General features: G+C 44.6%; 1 protein-coding gene across 1 annotated transcript in view; it reads left to right on the top strand.

Moving 5' to 3' along the window:
* Positions 1-729: 729 nt before the first annotated feature.
* Positions 730-27,678, top strand: part of SPNS2 (SPNS lysolipid transporter 2, sphingosine-1-phosphate) — a gene marked incomplete at both ends in the record, with an annotated part of 132,290 nt that continues 105,341 nt past the window's right edge. Inside the window, one exon of the mRNA XM_084299649.1 lies at positions 730-1,033. Coding sequence (XP_084155775.1) covers positions 730-1,033 — 304 coding nt within the window. The remainder of the gene's footprint in view (positions 1,034-27,678) is intronic.

Raw genomic sequence — 27,678 nt, 5'->3', positions numbered from 1 at the left:
CGCGAGGAGCTTTTTGTGTGGGCTTGTGGTTAAAACCTGAGGTGGAGGTGGGAAAAAAAACTGAGGCGGAGGTGGGCTTAGGGTTAAAACGTGAGGTGAAGGTGGGGTTAAAACTTGAGGTGGAGATGGGCTTAGGGTTAAAACTTGAGGTGAAGGTGGGGTTAAAACTTGAGGTAGAGGTGGGTTTGGGGTTAAAACCTAATCCAAAGGTGGGCTGAGGTGGGGCTTATGCATTTTCCCCTCAGCCACCAACTGGCCCTGGTAATCATCTTGAGCCCCGTCTGCCACCCGGGCTCCACACACAACGAGCGTTCCCTCAGCGGCTGCATAGCACCACAGCTTAATAACACTGGAGCTGGAGCACCCATTATTTGGACCCACACTGAACCGTGCCGAGCCCCCCGTGTTCCCCCATATCCCCGGGGGTCCCTGAGGAGAACCCCCTCCCGCCAAACCCCAACCCCTGACAGCACTGGGGGGGGGGGGGGGGAGTGGGCGGAGCCTCAACCAGACCCCGCCCCCTCCCTGCCTGGCCCCGCCCCCGGCTGTCAGGCGGCAGCCGCCGGTCCCGCGGGCAGGGGCTGGGGCTGGGGCTGGGGCGGCCGCGGGATGCGGCGCTGAGGCGGCGGAGGAGGAGGAGGAGGAGGAGGAGGAAGAGGAGGAGGAGGAGGCTCGGTGGTGGCGGCGGCTCCGCGCTGGAGGCTCCGCGGCGCTGCCTCCCGCAGCCCCATGATGTGCCTGGAAAGCGACGGCTCCTCCGGCAGCAGCCCGGCTTGCGGCGGGCGGCTCCGAGCCGGTGACGAGGAAGAGGAGGAGGAGGAGGAGGAGGAGGAAGAAGAGGAGGGCGAGCGCGGCTGCTGCGGCCGGGGAGCGGAGGGCGAGGTGCAGACGCTGTCGGGCAGCATGAACCCGCCGCCCGAGCGCCCCGCAGCCCGCCGCAAGGCGCCGAGCCTCGGCAGGGCACGCGTGGCCGCCGCCGGCATCCTCAGCGTGGGCAACGTGCTCAACTACCTGGACCGGTACACGGTGGCAGGTGAGGGCAGCGCTGCTTTTTTGGGGCTTTTGGGGCTCCTGGATGGGGTCCCCGGCTGGCATTTGGGGTTTTGGGGTCGGGGCTCGGAGCGCGGTGGGGTTGCAGGGGTCCCGGCTCCGTCTCGCCCTGCGGTGGGGTAGGGTGAGGCGGGCTGCAGCGGCGCCCATTGTGAGCCCCCCGGTGGTATTGTTCTCTGCTTTGCCTTAATTTTATGGGAAATCAAAGGAGGAGTCCTTTGTTTGGCCGGGCTTGGCACGGCGCTGCTTCTTCGGGCAGCCCCGGCAGGGATGCTGGAGGGGCTGCGGGGTGCCAGCAGCATCCCCAGCCCAGGGGGCAGCACCCGCTGGGGAGGCGCAGCCCCCACGAACACGGGGTGCGAGCCACGCCGAAGGAAAAACCCTTCTCCAGGAGGGTCCTTGCCCCATGGACCTGGCAAACAGGTGCCACCAGCACTGGGATGGGCGCTGGGGCATCGCGCTGCACCTTGCGGGGCGCCTCTCGCCTTCGAGCCGGGCGCTGCCAGCCCAGGTTTGGACACGAACGCGTGCCAGGATGCGCTGCTCAGTCCCTAGAGGGGACTCCTCGTTTATTCCCGTCAGGCGATAGCAGCGGGGAAGAAAACGATCGCCGAAGTTTTTCTAATTAGAAATGAAGTAGGCTTGGCGGCACTCAACTGTCTCGTGTAATTAACCGTAATGCATATTCTGCGTTTGGCAATACCGATAATTTCTGTCTTCGGAGCTTACAAATGCGTCTGCGCATGTATGAATTTTGCTCTGTGCATATACATACTTTAATCGCTAGGACTCGATGTGGTGTTAAGCAAATCAGCGTATTTGTTTATGCTGCATTAAAATATGTTTGTAGGGCAGTAATAGGGTGCAAGGGATACAAACCCAGTCGTTGCTGTCAGCGTAAGTTGGCCAGGATGGTTTGGTTCTGTTTGCGGTAGCAAAGTGGAAAGGGTTAGAATGAAAATTTAGCTGAGTGCTGTTGTGGCTTTTTATTATGATATTTAGACAGGGGTTGCTCCTTCTGGAAATGCAAAGGCCCAGTCTTGGGAGGTACCAAGCAGTCGCTTGGTCCTCAGCATGTTACAGGAAGAAGCCTGAAGATCCAACATTGCTCTGTTATTAGCCGAGGAAATTGTAGTTTGCTCCCTCACCCTCAAATAGGAATCTCTAGTGCGGAGACTGACCACGAAGCACCATTTTCCTTCCATGCATAGAAAGGTTCCTTTTCAGGAAGCTATCCCCCAGCATGCATACACAGGCTATTTATACATGTATACATGTATTTAAATCATTATCTTATTCACCTGTTTGTAATGTTACTTTGAGCAACAGTTTTGTCATCTCTTTTTTTTTGTCTTCAAGTACAGAATATGTGGGATGCTCTGGCAAGGGAGGGGAGAAGCATCTTCATTTATGGGAAGGCTGAAAAGTGCCTGACCAAAGAGAGGATAAAAATGCCTGCCTGCTGGGATGTAGCATCACCAGCACTACAGTATTTCTAGGGTAAGCTCTGGCTTGGCAGTACCCAGTAACCGCCCCGTGGAACTTATCTGCTAGCTTTCAGCTTGATAGCAAAGGTTACGAGATCTCCAACATCAGACTTTCCCTTTAGGGACAGCTGGGGGCAGAACCAAGTTTTGCACGACCTATTTGTCTTGTGCTGGTTGGTATTTGTTTTTCAAACTGATGTTTTATAAAGTGCTAATCTGAAACAAGGAACAATTTAAATCTGGTCTAATAGAAGAGCTGTGGTAATAAAATCATATATTTTTGTGCTCAAAGCTGACTTCATAATGAAGTCTTCTTTAAAAGCAATCTTTGCTTTTATTTGTTGAGTCTCAGTGCATACCACATACTTATGTGACGTGCACTTGCATATGAATCAAGCTAGCACTTTGAATATTCAGTTCATGTCTCAAGACAGGTAATAATTAGTGAACACAACTCTTCAGACCTTCAAAGTACGTTGCAAATATGAATTGTTGCAGCAACATAATATGGTGCTTTAACACTAGCCACATTACGGCAGGGGAAGTAGCATGAGAAGTTACGACTCACCTAAGGCCAGTGACCTGCTGTGAGAACTGTGTTAATTCCTGGTTCCAGCTCCATCCGAAAAAAGTGTTCAGGAGCGGCGGTACCGATGGAAACTGGTTCCTGGGGGCTTGTGTCTCCAGGGTGATCCCTGCTGTGGGTTCTCTGAGGTCAAATAAGAGTTGACCTTTGTCATTAACCTTTCTCTTGGTGTCCTGTAAGAGTCCTCTGCCCATTTTTTTCTCTCTTTTTTTAAAGGAAAACTTTAGGACTTCTTCCTGAAATGCCCCAAAGTGGTCAGTAGGCAGCTGACTGATAGACATGAGCAGAGAACCTGGTTGTTTGGCCATGATACTAAAAGTATGCCTTCTGTCTTATTTTAAAACTTAATTCACAGCCGTTTTGGTCTTCCTGGTCACAGATGCACGTTTTTAAAGCAGGTATATATTTAGTCAAAGTCATCATATTTAGAAAAGATGATAATCTGTGGAATTCTTTGTGGCAGATGTAATTCTCAGAGCATCTTCTGCTATTTTCTAACTAACCCACACCAGTTAGATAATACACATCCAGTCAGTGCAGGGAGCTCTTATGTAACAGAAAGAAATTGGAGGCTGCCCTCTCCCATGGCACTTCTTGCTCCTCATTGCTAAAAGGTGGACAGCAAATGCAGTGTTTCTTGGTGTTTATGCTCTTACTTCTGAATATAAAGATTGTGTATAATGATTTTTTTCAGGGTAATCTTTTTCAGGTGCAGCAAAGAAAGAAGTAGGTACCTGTTTCCCTAGTTCTGGTTTCAAGGACGTCCCATTACAGGTGAAAGACGTTTGGGACGGGATGTGTCTTTTGGTATCTGGGACATTCAGTGACAAAACTGGAGTGCAGTTGGAGATGTGGGACATGCACAGCTTCACACCTGACACTGAGTTGAGGCTCTTTTGGGAATACGCAGTAAAACTGGGCCTCTGCTGAGGACCGTCCTATTTCCTATGGTTTAAGAATAAGTTTCTTCCAATACTTTCAAAATAAAAAGCCTGAATAGTGATATTGAATCTTTTAGAACCGTCCTAATGTTGGTGCAGAGCTGAGAATTCCCACTGCGTATGGGGAATATTAGAATATAATGATATTTGGGAGAAGCTCTCCCAGACAAAATGTGGGAGTGCCTCTACTGTGGCTCTTATAAAGAAAAGATTGAAAACAGTGCTGAACATTACTGACTTGAAGGGAAATGATCCTCTGCAATTTTCTTAATAGGTCTTTGATCATACTGAAAACAGTTGCCTGTGGAAAGAGTGTTCTTTCAAAGAGCCGTGATATTGTGTTGCTATTAGAAAAACAAAAAATAAGGAAAAGGGAAGATTAGCAGTTATGAAATCCTTGTAGATTACCTGTGACACTATAGCATTTCAGCCATCTAGTGATGCTGGGACATATCCTCTTCCTTAATGAAGTTTTGGGAAAAGTCATCTTACCTTCAGAAGCTTGGAATGCGGTTTTGCAATTATGCCACGAATGACCTTTTACTGTGCCTGCTGTTGACGATGAAAATAGTCTTGCTTCATTTAGGGTGTCACCTCCACCTTCTAATTCAGACGCTACTTCCTGGCATTTCTGTAGTGCCTTTAATTTAAAGGTAATGATTTAATTAAGCTGGAGAACTCCCCAGCAAAGTAAATGAGTCTTACTATCCCACTACAGAAGGGGAAGAGTTGTAGAGTGTCGGCGATTTGCCCATGGTAATGTAGTTAGTGGCAGAGTCCTGGCTGGGACGAGTCCATCCTTGAGATTCTCTGTCCCTGTGACGCAGTAAGCCATAGGCTTTGGTCTGGTGTTTTTGTCTTGTAAATGTCTGTAACTTGCTAATAACCATATTTGTGTTAATTAGCCTCCCATTACAACACATAGTTGCAAATACCATTCTTTGAAGATACACACACATGCAAATGATTACTGAAAGTTGAAAGTCAAGTTTAAAACTATGTAGTACAAGCTATAACTGAAGGGTTAGGAAGGGTTCAAAACTAACTCCAAATGCCAAGACATTCAGGAGTTTATGAGGCAAAACTGCTTTCTGTAATTTGTGAGTTCACGTTTGCAATTGTAATCTATTACCTTAATGTGTGAAATCTTAGACTGCATGAATATCATTCATGTTTCGTACTGAATGGTCTTCATGCAATCTAAGTATCATACAGGTAGTGGGATAAAGGGAGCCCCTTATCCTGACTGTAACAAGACTATGCTCAGTGCTTATAGTTTCAGGGAGGAAACCATTAAGTGGCAGTGCAAGCTCTTCATTTTTCATCTAGTGAAGCTAATCTGAGTCTTGCTATTACCTAGGATTCAGCTGTAGAAGGAGTGCAATGCTGGCAAACACTAAGAAAGGATGCTTGAGCCAGTGGTGTCAGTAGCTCACAGACACGAGAATCTGCAAAGGAACAACAGTATTTTTTTTGCTTGGGCACCTGTTACTGGCTCAGAATTCAAGAAGTGCTGCAGTGTGAACAAAAGCCGGGAGGACTGAAACTCACACACTTCAGAAACGAGCAATAGAAATCACTCTGCAGCGCGATGGCGAAGCCTGTGTAGTAGCATCTGGTTCTCTAATGTTGTCTTTCCCCTGTGCGATGGGCTTTCCTGCATCGTCAGCTACTTCCTGTTTGCTGGCTCTTATGCCAGTTGGCAGGATTTGTTCCTGAGTATTTTACATTTCAAGTGAAGTCTTATTATGTTTAATCATAGTATTTTTCTTCCTTGTGATGTAGATTTGCCAGATAGTTACTATCTTTGTTATTATGTGCAGATTTTCCTGTTTGCCTCTGAGATCCTCTTTTATGCCTGTTGATTTATTTTATCCCTAAAGCATCCAAGCATTCACAGTCAGTGAATATGGGCTTTATTACATGGAGTTAAGGTCCTCATAAATATTCAGTGCATTCTTAAGAATGTGATGATCTTATTAGTCCCTTGATCTCTGAGACTGTCAATATTAGAAGCTGTGTGGAGAAGCTTCTCTGGTCAAAGGTGTAGGAATTCTGTAATCATTCCTTCAGGACTTTTCAAATATCATGCCAAGCTATAATATGGTTAAATTCCATCAGTCGCCTTGTTTTCAGATGTTCCTATTTATCATATATTTACTCTTTATTACTTCTCGTTGACTGTACACCAGAAGCAGCTAAACTGCACACTAGGTAGCATGGTAGACTACTAGGTTCAGTAGACATTGGTAAAATACAGTGACTTTGCCATAACATGAAAGTCCACAGCTCTTGCTTTATATCTTTAGAGAAGGTGACCCTGTAGTGCAGGGGAACTTATGACTGAAATATGGTGTGATAAAATGTTGCCTGAATCAAAGTTTGTAAAGATGTAAAGATCTTGAGGTACTTTATAATAAAGGTTCTGCTAATAAGGGTTTGTGACACCTATTCAGGAGATTCAGCAGGAAACCACAGTTTTATTTTACAGATAGAAATTAAGAACTTTGGAGATCAGAACTTTTGTTGGCATCATCATTGCTCTATGTGTACTAATTATAGGCAAGGACCCTGTAGTGCAGCTCCTGCTGAACAAGACAGTGCGCCCACAGTACTTATAATCCACATGCATCAGTGTTTTGGGCTTAGGTGGCAAGGTTTTGGTAGCAGGGGAGCTGCGGGGCTGGCATCTGGGAGCAGAGCCCAGCAGTTGCCCCATGTCAGATCAGAGTCAGATCCAAAAGGGACCTGCTGCTGGCCAGAGACGAGCCTGTAAGAGATGTTGGTTGTGCCTCTGGGAGAGCAAAAAGGGAAAAACCTGCTGCATGACTGCAGCTGGGAGAGAGGAGTGAGAGCATGTAGAGAGCCAGCCCTGCAGCCCCCAAGGTGAGTGCAGGAGGTGCTCCAGGCACACAGCAGCAGTTCCCCTGCAGTCTGTGGAGAGGCCCCTGGTGGAGCAGGCTGTCCCCCTGCACCCATGGGTCCCACATGGAGCAGATCTCCACGCTGCAGCCTGTGGAGGAGCCCCTGATGGAGCAGGTGGATGTGGCCTGGAGGAGGCTGCGGCCCATGGAGAGCCCCTGCAGGAGCAGGCCCCGGGGCAGAGCTGCAGCCCGTGGAGAGGAGCCCACGCAGGAGCAGGGAGTCTGGGGGGAGCTGCCACCCATGGGGGACCCGTGCTGGAGCAGTTTGCTCCTGAAGGATGGATTCAGACCCCTGTGGGAGCAGGTTTTGAAGAGCTGCTGCCTGTGGGAAGCCTCCAGACCCCATGTGGAGCAGGGGCAGAGTGAGGATGAAGGAGTGGCAGAAACGAAGCATAAGGGACTCACCTCAGCCCCCATTCCCCAGCGCTGCCTGGGGGGAAGCAATGGTGAGGGTGGGTGGTGGAGAGGTGCTCTTAGTTCTCACTGCTCTACTCTGTTATCTGTAGGCAATAAATTACATTAATCTCCCTTACGCTGAGTCTGGTCTGCCCATGATGGTAATTGGTGAGTGATCTCCCTGTCTTTATCTCAGTCTCTGAGCTTTCTTTTCATCATAGCTTCTCCCCTTGTTCTGTAGAGGAGGGGCAGCGGTGGAGCTTAGCTAGCTGTCGGTGTGAAGCCACCACAGTCAAGAGATACCAGAGGGCTGTAGGCCACAGAACCTGAGGGAAATGAGACACCGGAGAGGTTAGTGTAAGGAGCCCCAGCAGAGAAGCTGGTATGTCCTTCTGTAGGCAGCACAGCCAGAGACTGGGGAGGGATTTGAGGGAAGGCAACAGGAGCAATCAGCAGATGTCTGCAGGCAACATCTACCAAACATGATGAGCATCACAGCAAAAAGCATGAACATGTCCATGGGAGATGGAGGATAACATCTTTCTCTCTAGTTGAGTTTTCTGGAAATTGGTGCTGTGGATGTAGGGTGTTGAGTGTTTCAGAGAAAAAAATAATGAATGTTCAAAATCAGTTCTACGCAGGACCTATGAAATGCCTAAGGGGCCATGGAAGTTAATGGGAGTTGAGCAGGATGGGCTTGGGCTCAGAGCCCGAAGAGGTGCAGTGATGTGAACAACTCCTGCTGGTTTCTAGAGAGGTTTGGGTACAGAAGGTGGCATGGGCTTCTCATGAAAACTGTATTCTTGGTGAACTGGTCTGAAATTCTTGTCTGAAAGTCAAGAAGCACATCTGAGACAGGTATGGGCAAAACAAAAGCAAAAGCTTGACAGCGAAGTAAAACCAAGCCCCTTAGTTCTGATTTATGACTTCTAGAAAACCTCCCTTTGAGTTTGGTACTATTAAAATAGCTTGGCATGCTATTTATAGACTGAACAAGTACTGTACTTAGAATCGGCGTGTGCAGTAGGCATCTCATACACACATTTTCTTTTTTTTTTTAACACGTTTGCTTGCATTGTTGTTTTGTGGGTGTTTGTCTTGTGTAACCCAGCTATTTCTGTAGGGTTGCAGAGAGAGGAAGTGAAAGGGAGGGAACACGAGTTTCCCTGCTTTTGGTTTTACAGCAGTATAAATAATCAGGAAAGTGAGAATATAAGGGATCCCGGATGGGCTGTGGGATCCTTCACTTCACAAAGCAACAGGTCATTGCTTTGGACCTGTTCCCAGTCAGGAGAGGCTGAAGGTTTCTTCTGGAGGGCTCTGTGCTGGTTTCCTCCCCTCTCTTCATGATGCGCTGTGTTTCATGAAAGCCTCCACACAAGACAACCAGCATGTTGTCTCTCAAAATATAGAACTGCAACAACAAACAAGGTGGTGAGGGTGATGTTTCAGCTCCCACCTGTACTTTGGTTTTGAGGGAACATGTGTCAGTCACCCCTCTGCAGAACTGCAGATTTTCTGTCACAACTGAAAATCACAGAACAACTTTCCCTGAAGAGAAGGGACAGAAAGAAAACAGACAGAAGAAAAACTCAGCTTTATGTCTCGCCATACCTAAATGCAGCAGTATGAATATGCCATGCTTATGTTGTTAGTGAACAGAATCATCTCCTACAGGTTTTTTTTTGTTTGTTTGTTTGTTTGTTTTTGTTTGTTTGTTTGTTTTAATACCTTTCCTATGCTTCTGCTTGTGGCCAGCAGCTGCAGTGGCTGATCAGAGCAGTGCCGGGAGAATATCGGGGCTATACAGAGAAAAGCTGCAGTAGCAGCTTGGAGCTTGGCTGGCAGAATGAGAGAAGCACATGGTGGAATGAAAATCCCTTCAGCCTTGCCATGTGATGGTGTTTCTTTATTTTATTTTAAGGCTGCGTTGAGCCAAAACTGCTCTAATCCATTTTATTCCTTGTTCAGGCTTTTGCCCATAATTAAGTAAATAACAGAACACAGTTAATTATTTCTGTTTCATAGCTTTCAATTTTCTTGAGTAGTATTAGAAACACATCGTTACTGCCGTAGAATGTGAGCCCTGTGCTCTTGGTGACATGGAAAACAACAAGAGTGGGTGAGCTGACAGGTGACAGGACTTGGGGCTGTGTGGAGCCTGCAGGGCTTGAATTAAACTTACCTGCAGGTTTGCTTTGATTCCTGTGGCTGTCCTGTGATCTGCACTCTGCATATTTTCATTCCAGAGAGGAGATCCTTTGGGAGAGACTACCAACGAAGCAGTGCAGATCCCAAAAAGGGGGGGGTCATGCCCTGTTTGGTACATGCAATTTTTGCTTTCTTCTGTCTGTCACCTCTTTATTTCATGATCTGGGCCTGTGTTGTAGTGATGACCTTGGATGTTGTGCATTTATGCTGGTGTATAGAGTTGCTTTAGCGCAGTTTTTCTACCAGGTGTGCAGTTTGGGAAGCTTAGGAACAGCTGTTTGCTCTTGCTGTATTCCTCTTCAGTGAGGAATTGCTCATTTGATTTTTTTTTTTTTTTTAATTTGAAAATGTGTGACTGTAACAGGATATTGGTGCTTTTTTTATTTTTCTTTCCCCAACAAGGTACTAGATTCTCCATTTTATATTGCCGTTAGCATTGGGTTGTCTTCTCCAACAGACCCATATCTCATATTGCAACCCATATCCCAGCTGGACCCCTGCAGCATGAGGAGCTAAATACCCTGACATGGCACCAGCCGACCAAGCTCCGCTGCCGTCCAGTAATAATTTAAGTAATTGGGCAGCTCGGGGTGGGGAGTGCTGGTTCTGGGACACTCGCTCAGGACTGCTTGAGGTATGTAGGGCAGGGACTAATTTTGTGCAGTTCCAAGCATACTGTCAGTGCTAAATAATAATTAATATAGAATTGCAACACTATTAATAAATATCACCTGTGTAGGTTAGGAAACAAACTTTGCAATAAAGAAAAATGATTTCTTCATTTTTTTTTTCCTGACACACCAATGCGGTTCCTAAAGAGCTGTCATTGCATGTGTTTGTGTGTTAAGCTATTAGAGCTCAAATACTGCTGCAGCTATATGACTGTCAAAACACCTATAATGGTCTTGTTATTCCATCCAGCAGCCAGAAATGCTGACTAACTTTCAGGATAACAATCTTTTATATATTCAGGAAACAAAATACCCACGGGCCACTGGTGACTGACAGCTACAGTGCTCTGATTAGAGCTGACAGTTCCTGATCAGCTGTGTCTTGGATGTGTTAGTCTCTTTTCTGATGGGGAAGGGAAGGACAAAAGCAACACATTGTGATAGAATCAGGAGATAAGACTTTTTTGTTGTGTGTTTTTTTTTTTTTTTTTTTTCCTTTTGCAATTTTAAAGGAATTTGTGACTCAGAACTACCAAACATAGTACCCAGGTAATACTGCTTGGAAGAGCAACCACTGATCTCTCCGTGATGGCTTTCCCATAATGGGGTATGGAAAATACTAAGGTGCCAATTTCCAGTTGTTGATTTTAGCTGTAACAACAGTGTGCTGCGATTCCTGAGCTTCTGATGATGGGCAATTAAGCAATGGCCACTGAACAGTGTGGGGTTTTTTGTTTGTTTTCTTCCAAACAGTATTAATACAAAGGAGAAAATGATTTTGCCCCTAAATGAGAGGAATCCCGGTGTTGTGTTCACCTGTGCTTGCATGCAATCTGCATTAACAATCTCATAATCCCTAATAAAAAAAACTGGAGTCATGGGTCACAGCGTGATGTTGGGTGATAGCTCTGGGCAAAGGTTGGGCGCTTGCCCACTAGCCCTCTCTGCCCTTTCATCGGGCCTTTTTCCCCAACAGCATTCCTTAGCTGTTGAGGGAATAACAAACTTCATTTCATTTACCAATGTGTTCATTTAATTTGCGTTTTTATATGCTTGCAGATGCTGGATGCTCACAAGCACTGTGCAGCATTATCCCTCATGTGCTGCGGTGCGCTTGCCAGCTCTGTGGTGCACTTTGAACTGTTCAGAAGCACTGAAAAGCACTGAAATGCATTCGATAGATGTAAGATATATCAAATAATGAGTTTACTGCTCTTCCCTATTTCATTACAACAGTGGCTTGGTAACACAGCTAAAACTTAGTCGCTCATCATTTCCTTCAGAAAACCTGTATTTGGATTTAGGCGTAAATTGCACCTCTTGCATGTGGGCAAATTCCAGCTTGGCATAAAGGACGTCATGCGCAGCTATTTTTTGAGTTAGGTAAGTGCCTGGTTTTGTAAGCTAGTGCATTGTTTGAGACTTGCACCAACACCCATGAAGCTGGGTGGACCTTTCGCTACTTGCTGAAATAAATTTTGTCTCCAAGTTGCTGGGGTTGGGGGCATCTTTCTCGAAGAAATAAACCTGTAAGTCCCAGCAGTTAGAGGTGCTGTGCAAGGGGAACAGCTGCGCTTCTTGGAGCTCACTTCTAGCCCAAACATATTTGTCGAGTCATTGCATGTGGCCCTTCCACAGGGTCTGAGTCTCTCATGCCATGCTTAAGTAAAATTTTTTTTTTTTTTTTAAGGTGTGCTAAGATGCATGTGAAATTAAGGCCTTTTTTGGGCAGTTATTTATGGTGCAGTTGGTGAATTTTAAGTTGTTACTAAGCCTCCAAAACTATCAGTTTTTTGGACCATGGCTTGAGAGGGATTGCAGCAGTATCTGAAGTACATGGAGGTGAATCCCTTCTGCTCTGCTCTTCATTGTTCTTGTTAAACTTGTTTTTTCTCTCCCTAATCAGTAATGCTTCTGTATTCATAATAACTTTCAAAATCATGTTAAAATATATATAATGGTATAAAATGTCAAAAACTGAGTGCCTGATCGCAAGCTTACATTTGCCTCAAAAATGTACACTTAAATCACTTGCATCACTGAAAGCCACTTTACTTCCTCAGAATAAATTAGCAGTAGAGCTGTGTTAGCACCAGGCTTCTTGAATAAAAAGGCAAGTTCTGTGAGTGGCTGGAAAGAGGTTTCTAGCTAATACAGTCTGAATTAGGATTTAACCTTCTTGATTTAGATATTTATTTGAGCTTTGTTACACTCTCCCTTCACATTTTCCATGTGAATATGAAATATGTTCATCACCATTTAGTAATTACTGGACTCAGTAACCGGACAATACTTGTTTTTATTCACTCCAAGACTTGTGCAACTGAGCTGTAAGCTGTTTCAGTCTTGAGTGGGAGAGATTTCTTATGCAACCACTGTCTGTAGTGAGAGAAGAGTGTGCGGAACAAGCAGAGCCTTGGGAGAGCTCAGTCTGGCTGCCTGGCCATGGACACTCAGCCCCCGGGCTTTGCCTGGCTGCCAGAAGCCAACAGGTAGGATCGTTCGTGGTGCAGACATCACAAGTTAGTAGACTGAAATCACTGATGCCATAATTCAGCTGTTTCTAAATTTCATCAATCACACTTCTGGCTGCCAAAACAAATGTTTTTCAGCCTTTCATTTTTCCTGGTAGATTAAAACAAAGACATACTTTTTTTTTTTTTTTTTTTAATACATGAATTTTGCTGCAGCAAAGGAAAATGCTGAGAGGAAACTCTACCAGCAGCGCTGGTTTTCCACCATTTTCAGTTCTTTCCTATGCATGAATAAGGCTTGCTTTCACGTTTTTTTTTGACATATTTTTTATTTTTCATCATTGGCATTGACATCATATAGAGGATTACTGTTTGCAGCTTCCAGTTGAACACATTGACTCCATTTTCCTTTGCTGGTGTTGAGTTGTAAAGGCAAGAGACCTAAAATATAGACATTACAGTCATGCAGAAAGTTTCTATTTAAAAAAACTTATAAAACTAAGTATGGTGGTTCTAAAATATACTTGCTCTTTTATAATTACACACTTTAGATATTAATACATGTAATTTTGAAAGTGTAATTTAGTCTCCGGTAGGTAGCATCACGACGATTTTAAGGTAGGTTTAAAAAAAAAAAAAGTGCCTAAATATCTTGACAAGAGCAATTTTCTTCTTTAGGATCTTCCTGGGTTTAGTATGGAGGACCGGATCCTAGACTGTGGTGAGGTTTTTTTGTTTTTGTTTTTAATTTTGAGCCAGGACAGCAGAGGCTGAATTGATCTGTCTCTTAAAGAAACAGCCTCAGGGTGCTCCCATGGGATTTCAGGACTGGAGGGAAGCAAGAGCACACTTTGGGTACATGCAGTTGGCCAGTTACAGCTCAAAAAGAGGCTTGTGGCAGCTCTTAAAAAGCCAGTTAATAAAAGAGTTGCTAGCATCTGCAAGTGTTATGGACAAAGCGTGTCAGTCTGTGCGTGTGCTGGTGTGCTCACAACCCGACTCCAGACTCCCCTGCTCTGTATTTCTCTGAAAACATTAGTTTCCCTTTAAATCTGGGATAGTGTCTTTCCAGTCAAAATTGCTATGTGGCATGTGGTTTGCTGAGGGGAAAGCAAGTAATTTGTTGTCTACCGGGCGATCGTGCCATGTCAGCTGTCTGATCCCCCTGTAATTTCGCTGTGGACCACTGCTCAGAGCCCCTGCTGCTGAGCATGCAGCTGCATGAGCCCTTTACGTTCAGCATGGGTGCTTGGAGGGTCCTCACTCTTTATTTCCTTCTTTCCCTCCCCCAGGCTGTCACTTGTGTGTAATCAAATTAAGCAGTGGCACCAGCCCCAGCAGAGAAGAGCCCCTCTGTTAGAAGGCAGGCAATCCCTTTAGAGTTTGCTCGCAGATTTCATCATTTGCACCTGCCTTTACTGGCTACTGATCCGACCTTGCCTGCCAGCAGCCTGTGTTGAGAAGTGGTCCCTGTTCCTTCTATCTCAATTAAGAGTTTTAAGGACACTTCTTTACTTGCCAGCCTCCTAAAGCTTGTCTTTGTCCACAAACACGCTGCATTATATTTTTACAGGGTCCAGTTGAACAGCGCTTTCAGCGCGTGTAAGGAACACGAGAAAGGGCACTGTTAGGAGGTTTCTGTTAAATACATAAAGAGCGGCAGCAGCCCAAATCACCAGCAACTGGTGTCAAGTGATAGCTGTGTGAGGATGCTGGGTGATCTGAGGCAGTCATTCATGGCACGCTGCAGGTTTTTATTTGAAATTCTCTGTAAGTTGTAAGGCCTGGCTTGCTGTCTCTAGACATTGTGGGCCTAGGGCTGCTGTCCCTGCCTGCACAGGGCCCCGTGGGCCAGACACACGTCTGCCTTGGCAGCAGCCCATGGGTGTGAAATGGCCTTTGGGCTGTGTGATGGGGGAAATCAGGCTGTGACAGGGGAAATTCAGGCTGGATATTTGGAAGAGGTTCTTCACCAAGAGGGTTGTCACACACTGGAACAGGCTCCCCAGGGACGCAGTCATGGCACCAGGCCTGTCGGAGTTTAAGACGCGTTTGGACTGTGCACTTAGTCATATGGTCTGAATTTTTGGGTAGACCTGTGTGGTGCCAGGGGTTAGACTCGATCCTTGTGGGTCCCTTCCGACTGGGGATATTCTGTGATGTTGTGACTGCACAGGTCCTTCTGTCCTGCCCCTCACTGCCTGAGGCAGCCCTTGGAGCCCCAGCAGCCATCGCTTTCTCAATGTTGAAGTTGGAAACTATTTCCTCCACCATCACCTACAGGTGTTTCCCTATGCCATGAAGCCATCTCATTTTAATATCTTCCATTGCAAAGTATTCACTTCTTTGTATTCAGCACTTCTTGGCTCCACACAGCCTGTGTCCGCTCTTTTTCTCTCATTAAAATCATGAACTCAGCACTGTGTGGAGGAACTTTCTGAGGGGCCTGCTCAGCAAACTGCAGCAGTTGGTTTATGTTGGGGTTTGCTACTGCAGCCCCCTCATCAGGGATAATTTTGCTGCTATGCTTTCATTTGGGTGATGGATATTGCAAATTCCTCTGTGGGGGTTGCAGAGGTACCTGTGCACCCAGAGGGAGAACCCCTGTGCCAGAGCTGGAGCGTACTGTGGGGCTTGCCGCCTTGTTTCTGCTATTGCGTGTTAAAAGCATGAGCCTAGCTGCAAAGTACCCCCCCTTGGTGATTGCTAAATGTAGTTCTTTATGTATAAGCAAGCTCAAACAATAGAAAATATATGAAATATGAGCCCTTTCTTTGTGCTCGGGTGGGAACATTCATCTCGCTTTGGTGAGGAACGTTCACCTCACATTTCCGAACATTGTGTTCAGCAGATGAGCCGCTTCCTCCTCCTCCTTCAGCTTTTGGTTTCTCCTTGGAGAAAGGGCTGAGAGGCAGTGCTAAGATGGACTGTTAGAGTAATTATGGAAAGGAGCGGGCATAGTTTTAAAGATGCTGTTGTGTGATTTCTTTGTTACTGGATGGAGGAGGGGAAGATTGGCGTGGTCTTTGTTTTCACACAGTGTGGTCTACTGACATGTAGATGAGCAAGAGTTACCCTGGGAAAGAGTCACCTTCAGACTATAGCCATGTCCCCAACTGGAGAGAAGAGCCATCATACAAGGAAACCTGAAATATGTTTATATCCCACAGCTGGCATCCTTCTCTCAAGCTGAGCACTTACAAAGATTACAGAAATTTTCATGTTGTCTTTGCTGCGTGACTCTGTCGCTGCATTAAATTTGCTGAGAGAAACCTCCTTGCATGCACATAGGCATAATTTCACACAACCTAAGGCAATGAGATTAAATTACGGAGAAACTTGTTTTCTAAACAGTTGCTCTCAGCCCAATTTCGCAGAGACTTTAATAAGACAAACAACAAATAGAAAAACTTTTTTTTTTTTTTTTTTTAAAAAAAAGCCCTTAAAATAGAGATGAGGTTAAAAGGAGACTATCTAATTTTGTTTGCATTGTGGTCCTAATTTGTCGCTCCTGGTGACTTGAATTCCTCACAAATTGCTGGTTTGTCTGCAGATCTGTAATTCCCAAATGCTGTAATTTTGCCCTTAGAAATGTTGGCCACTGGTAGCTCTTTCTGAGTTGGAATTTTGAATGACTTAAATTCCACTGCATGGTCTTTTTCTGTTTAACCTAGGTGGAGACTTTTGCCTCCTGAGGAGTGGGAGGTATAGGAGGTGCCTCCTGTATGTCTGAAGAAGGTGCTTACATTGCCTGTTGGCTGGAGGAGAGGTCTGTGTTTTTAGTGCTGTGGGCAGCCATCAGAAGATCAGGCTAGAGAACCAGGCTGTCCTGGTGTAGGACACTTCAAAATGTGAGATCAAATGCTACTGCTGTGCAAAATCCAGGGCTTTCCCAAATGCTCTGCTCTTCAACTCCTACCAACTAGTGAAAGGCTCACATTCTGCTGTAAGCCTTCGGCTGGTTTGAAAGCACTAGTTGCATATTTTGAGTTTCAGCTAGCATCCAGTCCCTTATTCTAGGCCATATGTTTAATTGTTGTGACATAAACTGAAAGAATACATCATTTATTGTAATGCCTGAAAACCTGAAATACCGAGACGAAAGGAGAGATGGATCTGAGTTGCACTTTCATCTGGTTTTCATCATTTGAGTTGGTTTTCATCTCTATTTTTATTTTTTTTTATTTTTTAAGAGCACTGAGAAATGAAACCTTATTTGTAGTTCGTTTTTTACATTAAGATTATCCTCTGGGCTTCCCCATAAAATAACTGTTAAACTGATAAACTGTTGTTAAAGTGATAGCCTTAGTATAGATGTCTCAGGAAAGAGGACATGACAAATAAATGCTGTCAACAAAACTAGATTTTTCAAGAGCTTGTGATGTAACCTAAGCTGTGGATGAAGGTCTGTTTTGAAGGACAGAGATACTTCAAGTTCTAGATATTTTGACTTAGATATCTTGATATTTCTGCCCAGCTCTGTATTGGAGTTTTGATGCCTACTAAAGTAGTTACGGAAGCTTCTTAAATCTGAAGTGCCTGGGGAAATCCTTTTGGTTATACACTAATTATGTATCATTTCCAGTTAGAAATTGCAATTAAGGGCTCTGTCGTGCTCTGTTCTGTGCAGACGAGTAATGACAATGAGGGTTGGGAGGCCTGAGCTGTCTGCATACGACATGCATCATCTGTGCAATGGGCACCAATTCTTTCACTGCTCTTTCCTTCTGTGCAATAGGCATAGCCTCTACCAATAAGGCTGACCACTGTTATCTGTGCTTCTGAACAAATTAACGAGGTTCTAGATTGTTTAATATGTAGCAGCACAGCGGGCCTTTGCAGTTTGCAGGATGCTTACGGGGTGCAGCAGCAGAAATAGCACTGCAGGCGCTTCTGTGCAGTCAGTGTACAGCAAGAAAGCAAAACCACATTGTGTAATTTTATGAAAGAGAAGTGTGTAATTTAAGCAAAATGCTTTACTTGATAGGCTGCAAGCATTTATTTTTCAAACATGCCATGAAATGTTAGTAGTGGGTATGTATCAAAACGTTTGATTGTGAAGGAGGAATGTTTATTTTGGGTTGAAAAGTTTTAGAAAGGAAATTATACTCATATCTTCATCAAAGTTGAGTAATGGGAAGATGGTTTGTAAGGAAAACAGCTGGGCTGAAATCTGTTCATGTTAGCGTGAATAAAGGGCAGTTGCACAGTGTTTCTGCTCTGTGACTGGGATCAGGATTTGACTCCCTTTTTCCTGTGTGAGAAAAAGAGTAAGTTGAAAAAGGAACAGAGAGCTCAAGCTAGGTTTCTGACACTGCCACGAAGCATTGCTGCTTGCATTACACAGAGTGGATCCTGTTGCAGCAGTCACTGTGCATTTTGACACTGCTGGACCTCTGAAAGTGGTGCTGGAAGCAAGATTGCAAATAGAAAGATGATGGAGAGGGGACTCAGCCAGGGGACTTCAGCACGAACATGTAAAAAACACAGGCAGCCGCTGTCCCAGAGTGTGGCCATCCTGCAGACCTGCAGCATGCGCCTGGGTAGCTGGGCACAGCCTCTCCAGCTCTGCTTTCCCACCTAGTGCATCAAGACTGCCAAGAACTCCACAAATTGGAGCCCCCAGCACAAGAAAGACAGGGGCATAGTAGAATGAGTCCAGCGGGAGCCACAAAGGTGATCAAGGGGCTGGAGCACCTCTTTTATGAAGGGGGTTGGGGTTATTCAGCCTGGAGAAAAGAGAGGAGACCTCTGAAAGGCCAATATGGGGCTTACCTTTTTTATAAATAAGGTGGAGGGTGACTTTTTACATGGGCAGATGGTGCTCAAGGCCAGGCTGGATGGGGCTTTGGGCAGCCTGGGCTGGTGGGAAGTGTCCCTGCTCATGGCAGAGCTTGGAATTAGGTGATCTTGAAGGTCCCTTCCAAGCCAAACCATTCTGTGATTCTATGATTATAATCAATACTCACAATGGTTCAGTAGATTAGTTAATTAGTAATGTCAGAGCATTGGTGATGACAAAGTTGTTGAGCTGCTCTGCCTTGTGTTTGGAAGCCGAGGACAGCAATTGGAATAGGTGGATCCAGAGATGGCTGCTCAGAGCAACAAAGCTATCTTCCATCTACCTGCTCCGGTTGTTTTCAAGCTGCCAGGGAAACACGGATGTTCTGCTCGCTGCCTTGTGTTTGGCAGGCACTTTCCAGTGTGGCAAAGCACCGTGCTCCTGCAAATGAATATGCAGTTCGTTTGTGAATGAGTTGGCGTGCACAGCTAATTTCCTTTTGCACCTCTTGTTTGCAGCTGATGTTGGTGTGTGTTAAAACATGAAGATTTCCCTGCATTATGCTGAGGGAGAGAGCGCATGAATGAGACAGCGAGTGTGCGTGCAAAGGGAAAGAGGAAGAGAAGAGCTTTTAAGTAAAAAAATATGATGGATTGCATTTAAATACCTCTACTTTGACAGAAATTAATGGTGTAATTCAGGGCATATCAATTAAGATGAAGGACTTGGAGAGGAAATTGATGCAACTCAAAGCACTTTAGGAGGCTCTGGAACTAGGCTGTAGCTAGCTGGAACAAGGGAGGCGAGCATTTGGACGTGCCTCTGTTGAAATAAGATGTGCTTGGTCTTCTCTGAAGGTTTACTGGGATATTTGTAAGCAGTAGCACTGCTAGTTTTTTCTTAGAAGGTGAAGTAGCTACTATTTTCTGCAGGGAGGAGAAAGTAAAATAAACCATACATACACCACCAGCGCTTTCCCTTCCAGGTGCTTTTCTTCCCCTGTAACTGTGGCCATGGCCACACCAGTGGCTGTTTTGGCAGGTGGAGCAGGAGCAGGTAGGCACAGCAGGGTGTGCAGATGGGAGTAAGCAGGGGACTGGGACACTGCGCTCATCACATAAGAAAGATGAAGCAATTGAACCTTTGTGGGAGGCAGAAGGCGGCAAAAACAAACAAACAAAAAACCACAACACAAACAGACGACTCATCCCTTAATCAGATAGCCATAGTATTATTTTGGTAGCAAAGCAAAAGTTAGATATATATATTTTTTGTCTTTACAGAAGCAGGGCTTGTTTCTTACCAGTTTTATGAAATGAAGGGGTGTTGCCTGGTCAAAATACCTGTCAGAATGACAGAAGCAATACATTGTTTTCTTGCATCCTCCTTTTGTTTTCCTCTCACTTAACCAGAGGCCTGGTTGTGTTATGTCTGTGCTAACTGTACTAGGAATCACTGTTTGGTTTGTAAAAATTAAATAAAAAGAGGAGGGGCAGCTCTGATGCAGTCTATCAGAAACATACACTCTACAGATAATAATTGCTGCAACCGTGGCCACAATATTGAGTAGGCCTTTCAAGTTTGCCATGAAGTTTATAAACAAGTGCATTTTGGTGCGATTGAAGCGTGATCAGGTTTTGGAGCCTGTTTATTTCTTTTTTTAGGGGGGATTTTCTGCACAAACACAAGATTTTTGAAGAGCTTAGTCTTAGAGGATTCAGGAACTGCAGCAACAGCTGTGCAAGGAGAGCGCCAAATGCCACAAGGGTGAACAAGCAGATGAGAGATGGCAATTCTGAAAACCTACTCCTTAAAGTTAGGACTGATTCTGTGAGTGTTAAAAAAGCCACAGCGTGGGGCAGTGTGTGCTATTGTCAAATGGGAAGCTAAAACTTGTCAAATGTCTGCTGGCAACTTCAGAGAGTGAAGCTTCTGCTTTCATTGCTGAGTCAGGGTGAAGGTTTCTCAGGGCTCCATCTGCCTTTATTAACCTCCTTCCTGCAATCCTCCTTTCAAGGTCATAGTCTTTACCTTTAATTGGCTCATTTCCCTACAGCTTGATGTAAAAATACATGCTTAAAAATGATATAAGCGTAAGGCTTATTAGCATGGAGTAGGAAATCAGGAAATCAAGTATGTTTAAATAGTTCTTGCCATACAACTCTCCTTAGTTTTTGGACTATTTTGCTCATGCTGTTGCTCCACCGCAGCAGAAATCTCACTCCAGCTGTGCATGTGAAGGGTGCAAATATCAGCACCAGCAATTTTCTTCAAGCATTTTCTTTGTGTTCGAATGGAGCACAAAAAAAGGCATCTGATCTGACAGGCAAACCTGATGATGGCTGTGCAGAAACACTTCTCGGTTTTGTTTTCAAAGCGATTTCTACAGGTTTTCTCCCCTTCTCTATTGCACAATTCATCTGAATGGAGATGTATTATGCCTCTGGCACACAGCAGGCTCTATGTCTATAGTTGTTTTATGCAGTCTTTTCTTTTTGCAGCATCTTAGCGTGGCTTGCCTGAGGTGAATATTCTCTTTCTCCCCACACCAATAAAGTGGCCTTAATAACAATATGAAACTGGGAAATTATGCAGAAAGGAAGAAGGTAGGAGTAGGATAGAGCATGTTTGCATTTGACAAATGTATCTGTCATCTCTAACACCTGCTGGCCATCTTCTGTTACCTCTGAATTCTGCAGTCCTCCTCTGGGCTGTAGCACATAAGACAGGGACCAGCAGTTTGTGACCCCATCTACAAGGAGGCAAATATTTTTCCCCCAAATTCCAGGTCATTTAATGTATTTGCAAGAGGTTTCTCTCAGTCTCTGATGTCCTTTCAGATGTCATTCTCCATGGTTCTATTTTGTCTTACCTGTAGCAGACACTTGATAAGAATGATGGTATAAGGTTATAAATGTATTTTTAAAAAGTGGTTGTTTAAAAATCAAACTGCTGATCTTGTTTCTTGACAGAAAAGGAAGACTCACTATATTTGGTTTCAGTTTTAGTATTCTTGGAGCAGTTCTGGCATTTCCTAAAGTTGCTTCCATCACAAACTGAGCCATATGAACAGGAGACAAAATCAAAATCAAATCCATTGCATGGGAATTAGTGTTGACATGAAAGGCAAGTTTCTTAACTGCAGAAGGAGTGATAGTTATTCAGATATTCCAGCAGAAAAAAAATGTTCAACTGATTTAGGGGACAATATATTCTCAACGTATATACATGCCTTACAGTACTAGTAAATACAGCATTTTAGGATTTGATTATGCTTTTATGTAGAAATCTCTCTTGTCTAAAACAGTGCCTTGAGAAAAGGACAGATGGCAACTCTTTCCCAACTCAACTTCTGTAGTGAATAAACGGGTGGCTACGATCCTTCTGGTTATTAGCAGTGATATATATTAAGAAGATGCCAATTTGTATTTGCTACATGTCTTAGATTTCACGCAACACTGCAGCACTGTGATAGAGAGGTATTAAAAAGCAGCAGCTACGTGATAGGCACTTTTCCAACCATTTTTGTTCTCTGTCCAGCTTTTCAAGAACAACCAGCTATGTCACAGTTCCTCAAAACTGAATCAATTTCCTTGAGGATCACCAGGTGCCTTCGAAGCATGCCTGGGGTATTTCCAGCTAAGCGTTAATAAGGCTTCTTTCCTAGGCAGATGGGTGTTCTGGGTGTATTTTGCATTGGCACAAATGATTTTGCCTTCAGTAACTTCTAGTTTTCTGTACATTTTTGATCCTTTCAAAGTTTAGGTCTGTGGTTGGAGACTGCAGTAGGCTGATGAAGCATGAACAAGACTCTCAAGGTGATCTACTTATGAGTTCTTGTTCCTTATTAATTACCATTGTTGTAATGAACAGGCGGCTAATACAGGAGGCAGGAGAAGTGCAAAAAGCAATTTTTCAGATTTCTAAGAAATCCATTGGCTGGTAAAGAAAGGCTACTGGTTTGTTTCCTTCCAAAATCCGCTTGCATCGGATCCATCGTCACTTCCACTTTCTTTTCAGTGGCAAACCAGGCAGAGCAGATCGAGGGTACAGCTTTGTGGTTGTGCACAAATCTCCTTTAACTTGCCATAAAGCGAGAGAGAAATTGGACGGCATGGATGGAGTTCTTTTTTGCTTGATTTCCTTCCTCTCATTGCTGCTAACATGAACATGTGAAAATTACCCCAAGCAAAAACACTTAAGCTGAGATATAATCTGCCAAGGGAATTTGGGCATACAGCACCTGCTTAAAATAACAATAAATTAGACAACTGGTTGCCATATTCTCAGTGCAGCTTTGAAAGTCTCTGCCTGAAAGTATAATTACAAATAAGATTTAAACAATGCCATTTATGTATAAAAGCTTTCTGTGAGTCATGAATTGCAGCTTTCTAAATTAATGGAAAGATTAATTTTCTCATTTTCATTTCTCTCCTCCCCAATACCTTGTGGGGAGTAGCTCACGGAGTAAATGACTTCTGGTACCCCATCGGTGTGGAGATTGGTGAGGAATGCTGCAGCTCCCTTGGCCAAGCGCGTCCCTCCTGGGAACACCTGGGTGCCTGCTGAGACCTGCATGGAGGTGTTTGGGTGCCAATTGTGCCTGCCTGTTGGCCTGACTTGAAAGCACCCTCGCTAGCTTGGCGTTTGCCTCTTTGAAAATAAAGTTCCTCGCGGTACGGGAGCTGGCGTATCTCTCTTGTCAGGTCCTTGCGGATTTACCTGCTATCCGCGTGTGCTGGAATCTGGTGGTGAGCTGTGTCTGTGCTTTGGGGTGTTCTGCACTTCTGTCCAGACCAAACTTCTGTCGGTCCAGCACCGAGGGACTGCCATAAGCAGCAGTCAGCAGGTGCTCTGCCCAGCTTCCCAGCAGGTATCTCGCGCTCCATGTGGGGCTTGGAAGCCAGCGAGATTCCAGCCAACGTCACGAGCGGAAGGAATAAAAGCTTTTGGGCACGGCATGCTTATGCAAGACCTGAAGTCTGCACCTGCACCTGCAATATGTATACCCCACAGCAGAACGCTTGACAAGGAGTTTCTTTCATCTGAGAATCTTTTTATCTGATGGCACCAGCCTTGGTGCTCGGAGTTTGCATTACTTCCTGAATCCTCAGTAGCTTTGCTGACCACACAGGCACATTGCAGCTCCTGAGTTACCCTCGGTAATCAGATGGCACTGAGATCATTTGCTGCTTTGCTTCAGAGACAGGCACGGCTTTTTCTTTTTCTTTTTTTTTTTTTTTAATCCCCTCTATGTTATTCAGAGTTCTAAGGGACATACAAGAAAGATGGTTTATTTCCTGACCTACACTTAAATAAAGAATAAATGTTGAAAAGGATTGACATATGTCCTAAAAGAAGTGCCTTTAATACCAGGGATTGAAGTGCATGGGTTTCTGTTCAGATTGAGGGTTGAGTTGTCTTTTGATTTTAACTGAATCTTTTCTTTTTCTTATCTATTCAGCAAGAAAGTATATCACAGGAGCCCAACAGGTTGTTTCTTCAAAGGAAGTTCTTTTTACATTGTGTACGAGATTGGTGGCTAAGCATTTTCTTCCTGACCCCATCTCTTCAGCAGCTTAGATATTAGTATGCCAAAGCATGGTGTGAGTAAGAAGGGAGGGAGAAATACTGCTTATGTTAGTTGCTTGTGTGCAGCACCTGTGTCCAAGCTTGGTTATCTCCAGAGATTTCACAGTTTTTCACTTCACCCACAAAAACATCTGGAGAGCGGGAATGAGAGTTCTGGACTGTATATCCCCAAAGTGATGTCTGCTGGCCACCTAAGAAATTTCGAGATCTTGTAAGGTTTGATTTTTCACCTAAATTGTGTGATGTCTTTCTTTATGAAAACACAGACAATTTTGACTAACGGAGGTGAGACTAGTAAGTGATACAGGATAATGCATGTATTTCTGTGTTTGTAGGTGCAGTGGGGCAATACTGCTGATTTGCTTCTTCATAGAAAAGAATATCCTCCATGGCTGGCTTCAGATCTATAACGTAGATGCCTATAGCTATTCTGAAACAGGAACATTGCTCTGAAGTAAAATCTTAACACTACGACCAAAATAAAGAACTACAGCAATTCCAGTAAATGGAAGCGAATTGCAATGGAAGCAGTTTCCTTTAAACTGAGGATATTTTGTAAGTCACTCTCTCCAGGTTATTCTTTGTCTCTCCCATTAATGTTTTGATCATTTGGCCCATTTCAGCCACATTTGAAGAAGGAAGACTTCTCAAAGCTACAATGCTGAGAGGTTTCATAGAAACCTGGATACAGGAAAATGAGAGTCCCTGTAACATGGTCTTAGCCTTTATTAGATATGAAAGAATCCACAAGGGCAAAAGATTTTCAACATCCACCACCTCTGAAAAACCTTGGAAAATGCATCTTCAAGATAGAAAGCTGTAGGAAAACAGGGATCATTAGTTCTGCTTTTAGGGACTTATATTTTTTGTTTGTTTGTTTTTTTGCTATAAACTTACTAAGAATTTGCTCGTGGGACATCACCAAACCACTTTTTTGGGAAAGATGTGGGCTTCTATGAGCTATGTCTTGTGGCTGAGTTAACTCTTGATTGTGGGAATAGCTGTCCTCAGGACAGTTCATGAATAGAAGCTTAACAAATTTAAGCCTTTTATTGTTTGCTTAGGGATAAGGGGGGAAACCCAAGCTCCTTCTCTATCTAGCTGCATTGCTGTGTCTCCCCAAACCAGTGGAGGCAATGTCCTTTTTTTCTTCTCCTGCTCTGCTAACTATCATAAATTGAAATGTGGGAGACTTGCTGGCAGCCATTAAAAAGAAAAAAAAAAAAAAAAAGAGAGAGAGAAAGAAAGAAAGACTTTTGAGAAATGACAGGTTTAATGCTATCCTTTTTTTAAACAGACACCTCTCTACGAGGTGAAGGAAAGGTTTTCCTGTGTCCTGGAGAGAATGTACAATTAATATTTTTTTTCTGAATTTCTGTACTCATATATTTTTTAAGAAATTCATTACTGAATGTCCCAAGGGATAGTTCGTGAAATTTGGTATCAGTCTGAAATTATTGCAAGGAAGTCAGGCAGAGCTGGGTCTGTCACTGGGTGATGTTGAGGTGGAATTTAGCAGCAACCAACGCTCAGCTACGTCCTGGCATGCTGCAGGAAGAACTGGGGTTCACCTCCCACAAAGAAGGAAGCGTGCTGTAGTGGTTTATCCACGGGAAATGTTTCCTTTCCTTCCACCCTGGTCTTTCCTTCAGCATGGCAGTAAATTTTTGATTCCTTGTTTTGCCTTGCAGCCGTTAAAAGAGGCAGGCCCATCAGCACTGTCGTATCACAGACAGCAGGCACTGTGAAATCAGACCTTTGATCAAAGGCCTTTGTGATTGCAATATCAGAGGCTGAGTAGCCTTTATCACCTACCCACAATCTACAAATAAAGTTTGAACGAGGAATGTGGTTAAAATGGATCTGCTTTCCCATCACAGAAATAAAAGCTACCCGAAATCAGAGAGCCTCTCACTTCTAATAACAGCAACAGCAAAAATGTCCCTGTCTGTTTTTTATTTGGGATGCACATGTCTTATAATTAATCTTCCTTCTACTAATTTGCCTTTCATCTGGGGCTCTTCTAAGCACTTCACAAGAGCATAATAACCAAGCCCTCCCGTATCTGTGACAGACATGATTATTGTTATTATCTTCATTTGACTAATGTGGACTCAGAACCTCTGCGGGATCAAATAACTCACCCAAGGTTAAATAGCGATTTAGTGTCAGGACCTGGAGCAGAGCTGCCCTGGCTCTTCAGCCTGGGCTGAGCTCAGGTTTTGCGAACATGGGTGTGTGAGCAGTGCACGTCACTGTCCTGTTACCAGAGCCCTTTGGTAGAGGTCCCGTGCTGATGCAGCTCAGCAAAAACAAAGTCACAGCAGTGGAGGGAGAGCTTCAGAAATTGCTGTAGCTCACCCTGGATAAAACACTCTGGGACAACCCCTGTTTGTGCTGTGAGGATTTCCTGGTGTCACTGCCGTTGCGTGGCTACACGAATGACCCATTCCAATTATAGAGAAGCCCCAGCCCTCGTGCTCATTTTAGATTTTAGTACACGTTGCTCTCATCTAACCGCATGCCCCCATGCAGATAGAAGGTTTTACATACAGCTTTTGCTGCCGTATTGGCTATCAGACGTAGCAGAGCACAGTAGGTTCTTTAATAGGTCATGCTTAAGAAGGCAGGGTGATGTATTTAAATACCTCCTATGATAACGCCAAAGCTGGTTCCTTTTATCTTTTACTTAACAGTGCTGTGGGTGAGCCCTGGCTTCCTTAACGAGCTTTTGTGCCCCACACGAATCATCTTTGAAATCCCCGCGTGCTGTACTAATTCACTGAACAAAACCACTCACCTTGTCAGCTAGATGAATTAAAAGATGTTAGGGTTAGGGTAACTAGCGCAGCACCATGCTCAGTCATTTCCTAGCACAGCTTGACCAGTGCCCAGGGAGAAATACAAATGCTGAATGTGTGTTCTTAGTGTGGGAGGTGCGTGCACACGTGTGCGTGCACGTGAGGAGCGTTGTGTTGCTTCGTGCCCAGGGAGGGATGTTTTCAGTCAATGGGTGATGCTGAAGTTGGCAGAAGAGTTTTTCTGCCCATTCACAGCTTAAAAAATGCCCGTGATTAAAGGGCTGCTCCCGATTAGAGCACAGCGAAGGCTGCTTTAAATAGCTACGGAAAAAGCACAAGGCAACTCCAGGAGACTGCTTTGGCAGTGTGTAGTAACATACTTTCAAGTCTCATCAGCAAGAAAAATGTTTCCCTCAGGTCATGTGTGGATATGAAAAGAGCTCCTCAAAACAGGACCTTTGGATTTATTGACATTGTGTGCTATACATCGATGCACTGTGCACTAGGATTCCTGTGTAGATCAGTGTGATGGGAGAGCAGCAAGCGAATACAAGAGCAGGGAGGGGGAAGGAGGAAGGGGATGGGCGATGATCAGAAGGCGGGTGAGGAGACCTAGGGTTCTGGTTATCGTGCTCTAGAGAGAGCAGGGAAAACGGTGTGTGGGGGGGGTTACAAGAGAGCAGCTGGCAAAGGTGGACTTGGAGCAGCTTTATCCTCCTTTCTTTATGCAGGATGACAGACTCCTAAGCCTATTTGCCATGTT

The sequence above is a fragment of the Netta rufina genome (assembly GCF_964035555.1).
Source record: "Netta rufina genome assembly, chromosome: 21".
Classification (NCBI taxonomy): domain Eukaryota; kingdom Metazoa; phylum Chordata; class Aves; order Anseriformes; family Anatidae; genus Netta; species Netta rufina.
The sequence above is the reverse complement of the archived record's forward strand: the minus strand, read 5'-3'. Positions and strand labels throughout refer to the sequence as shown.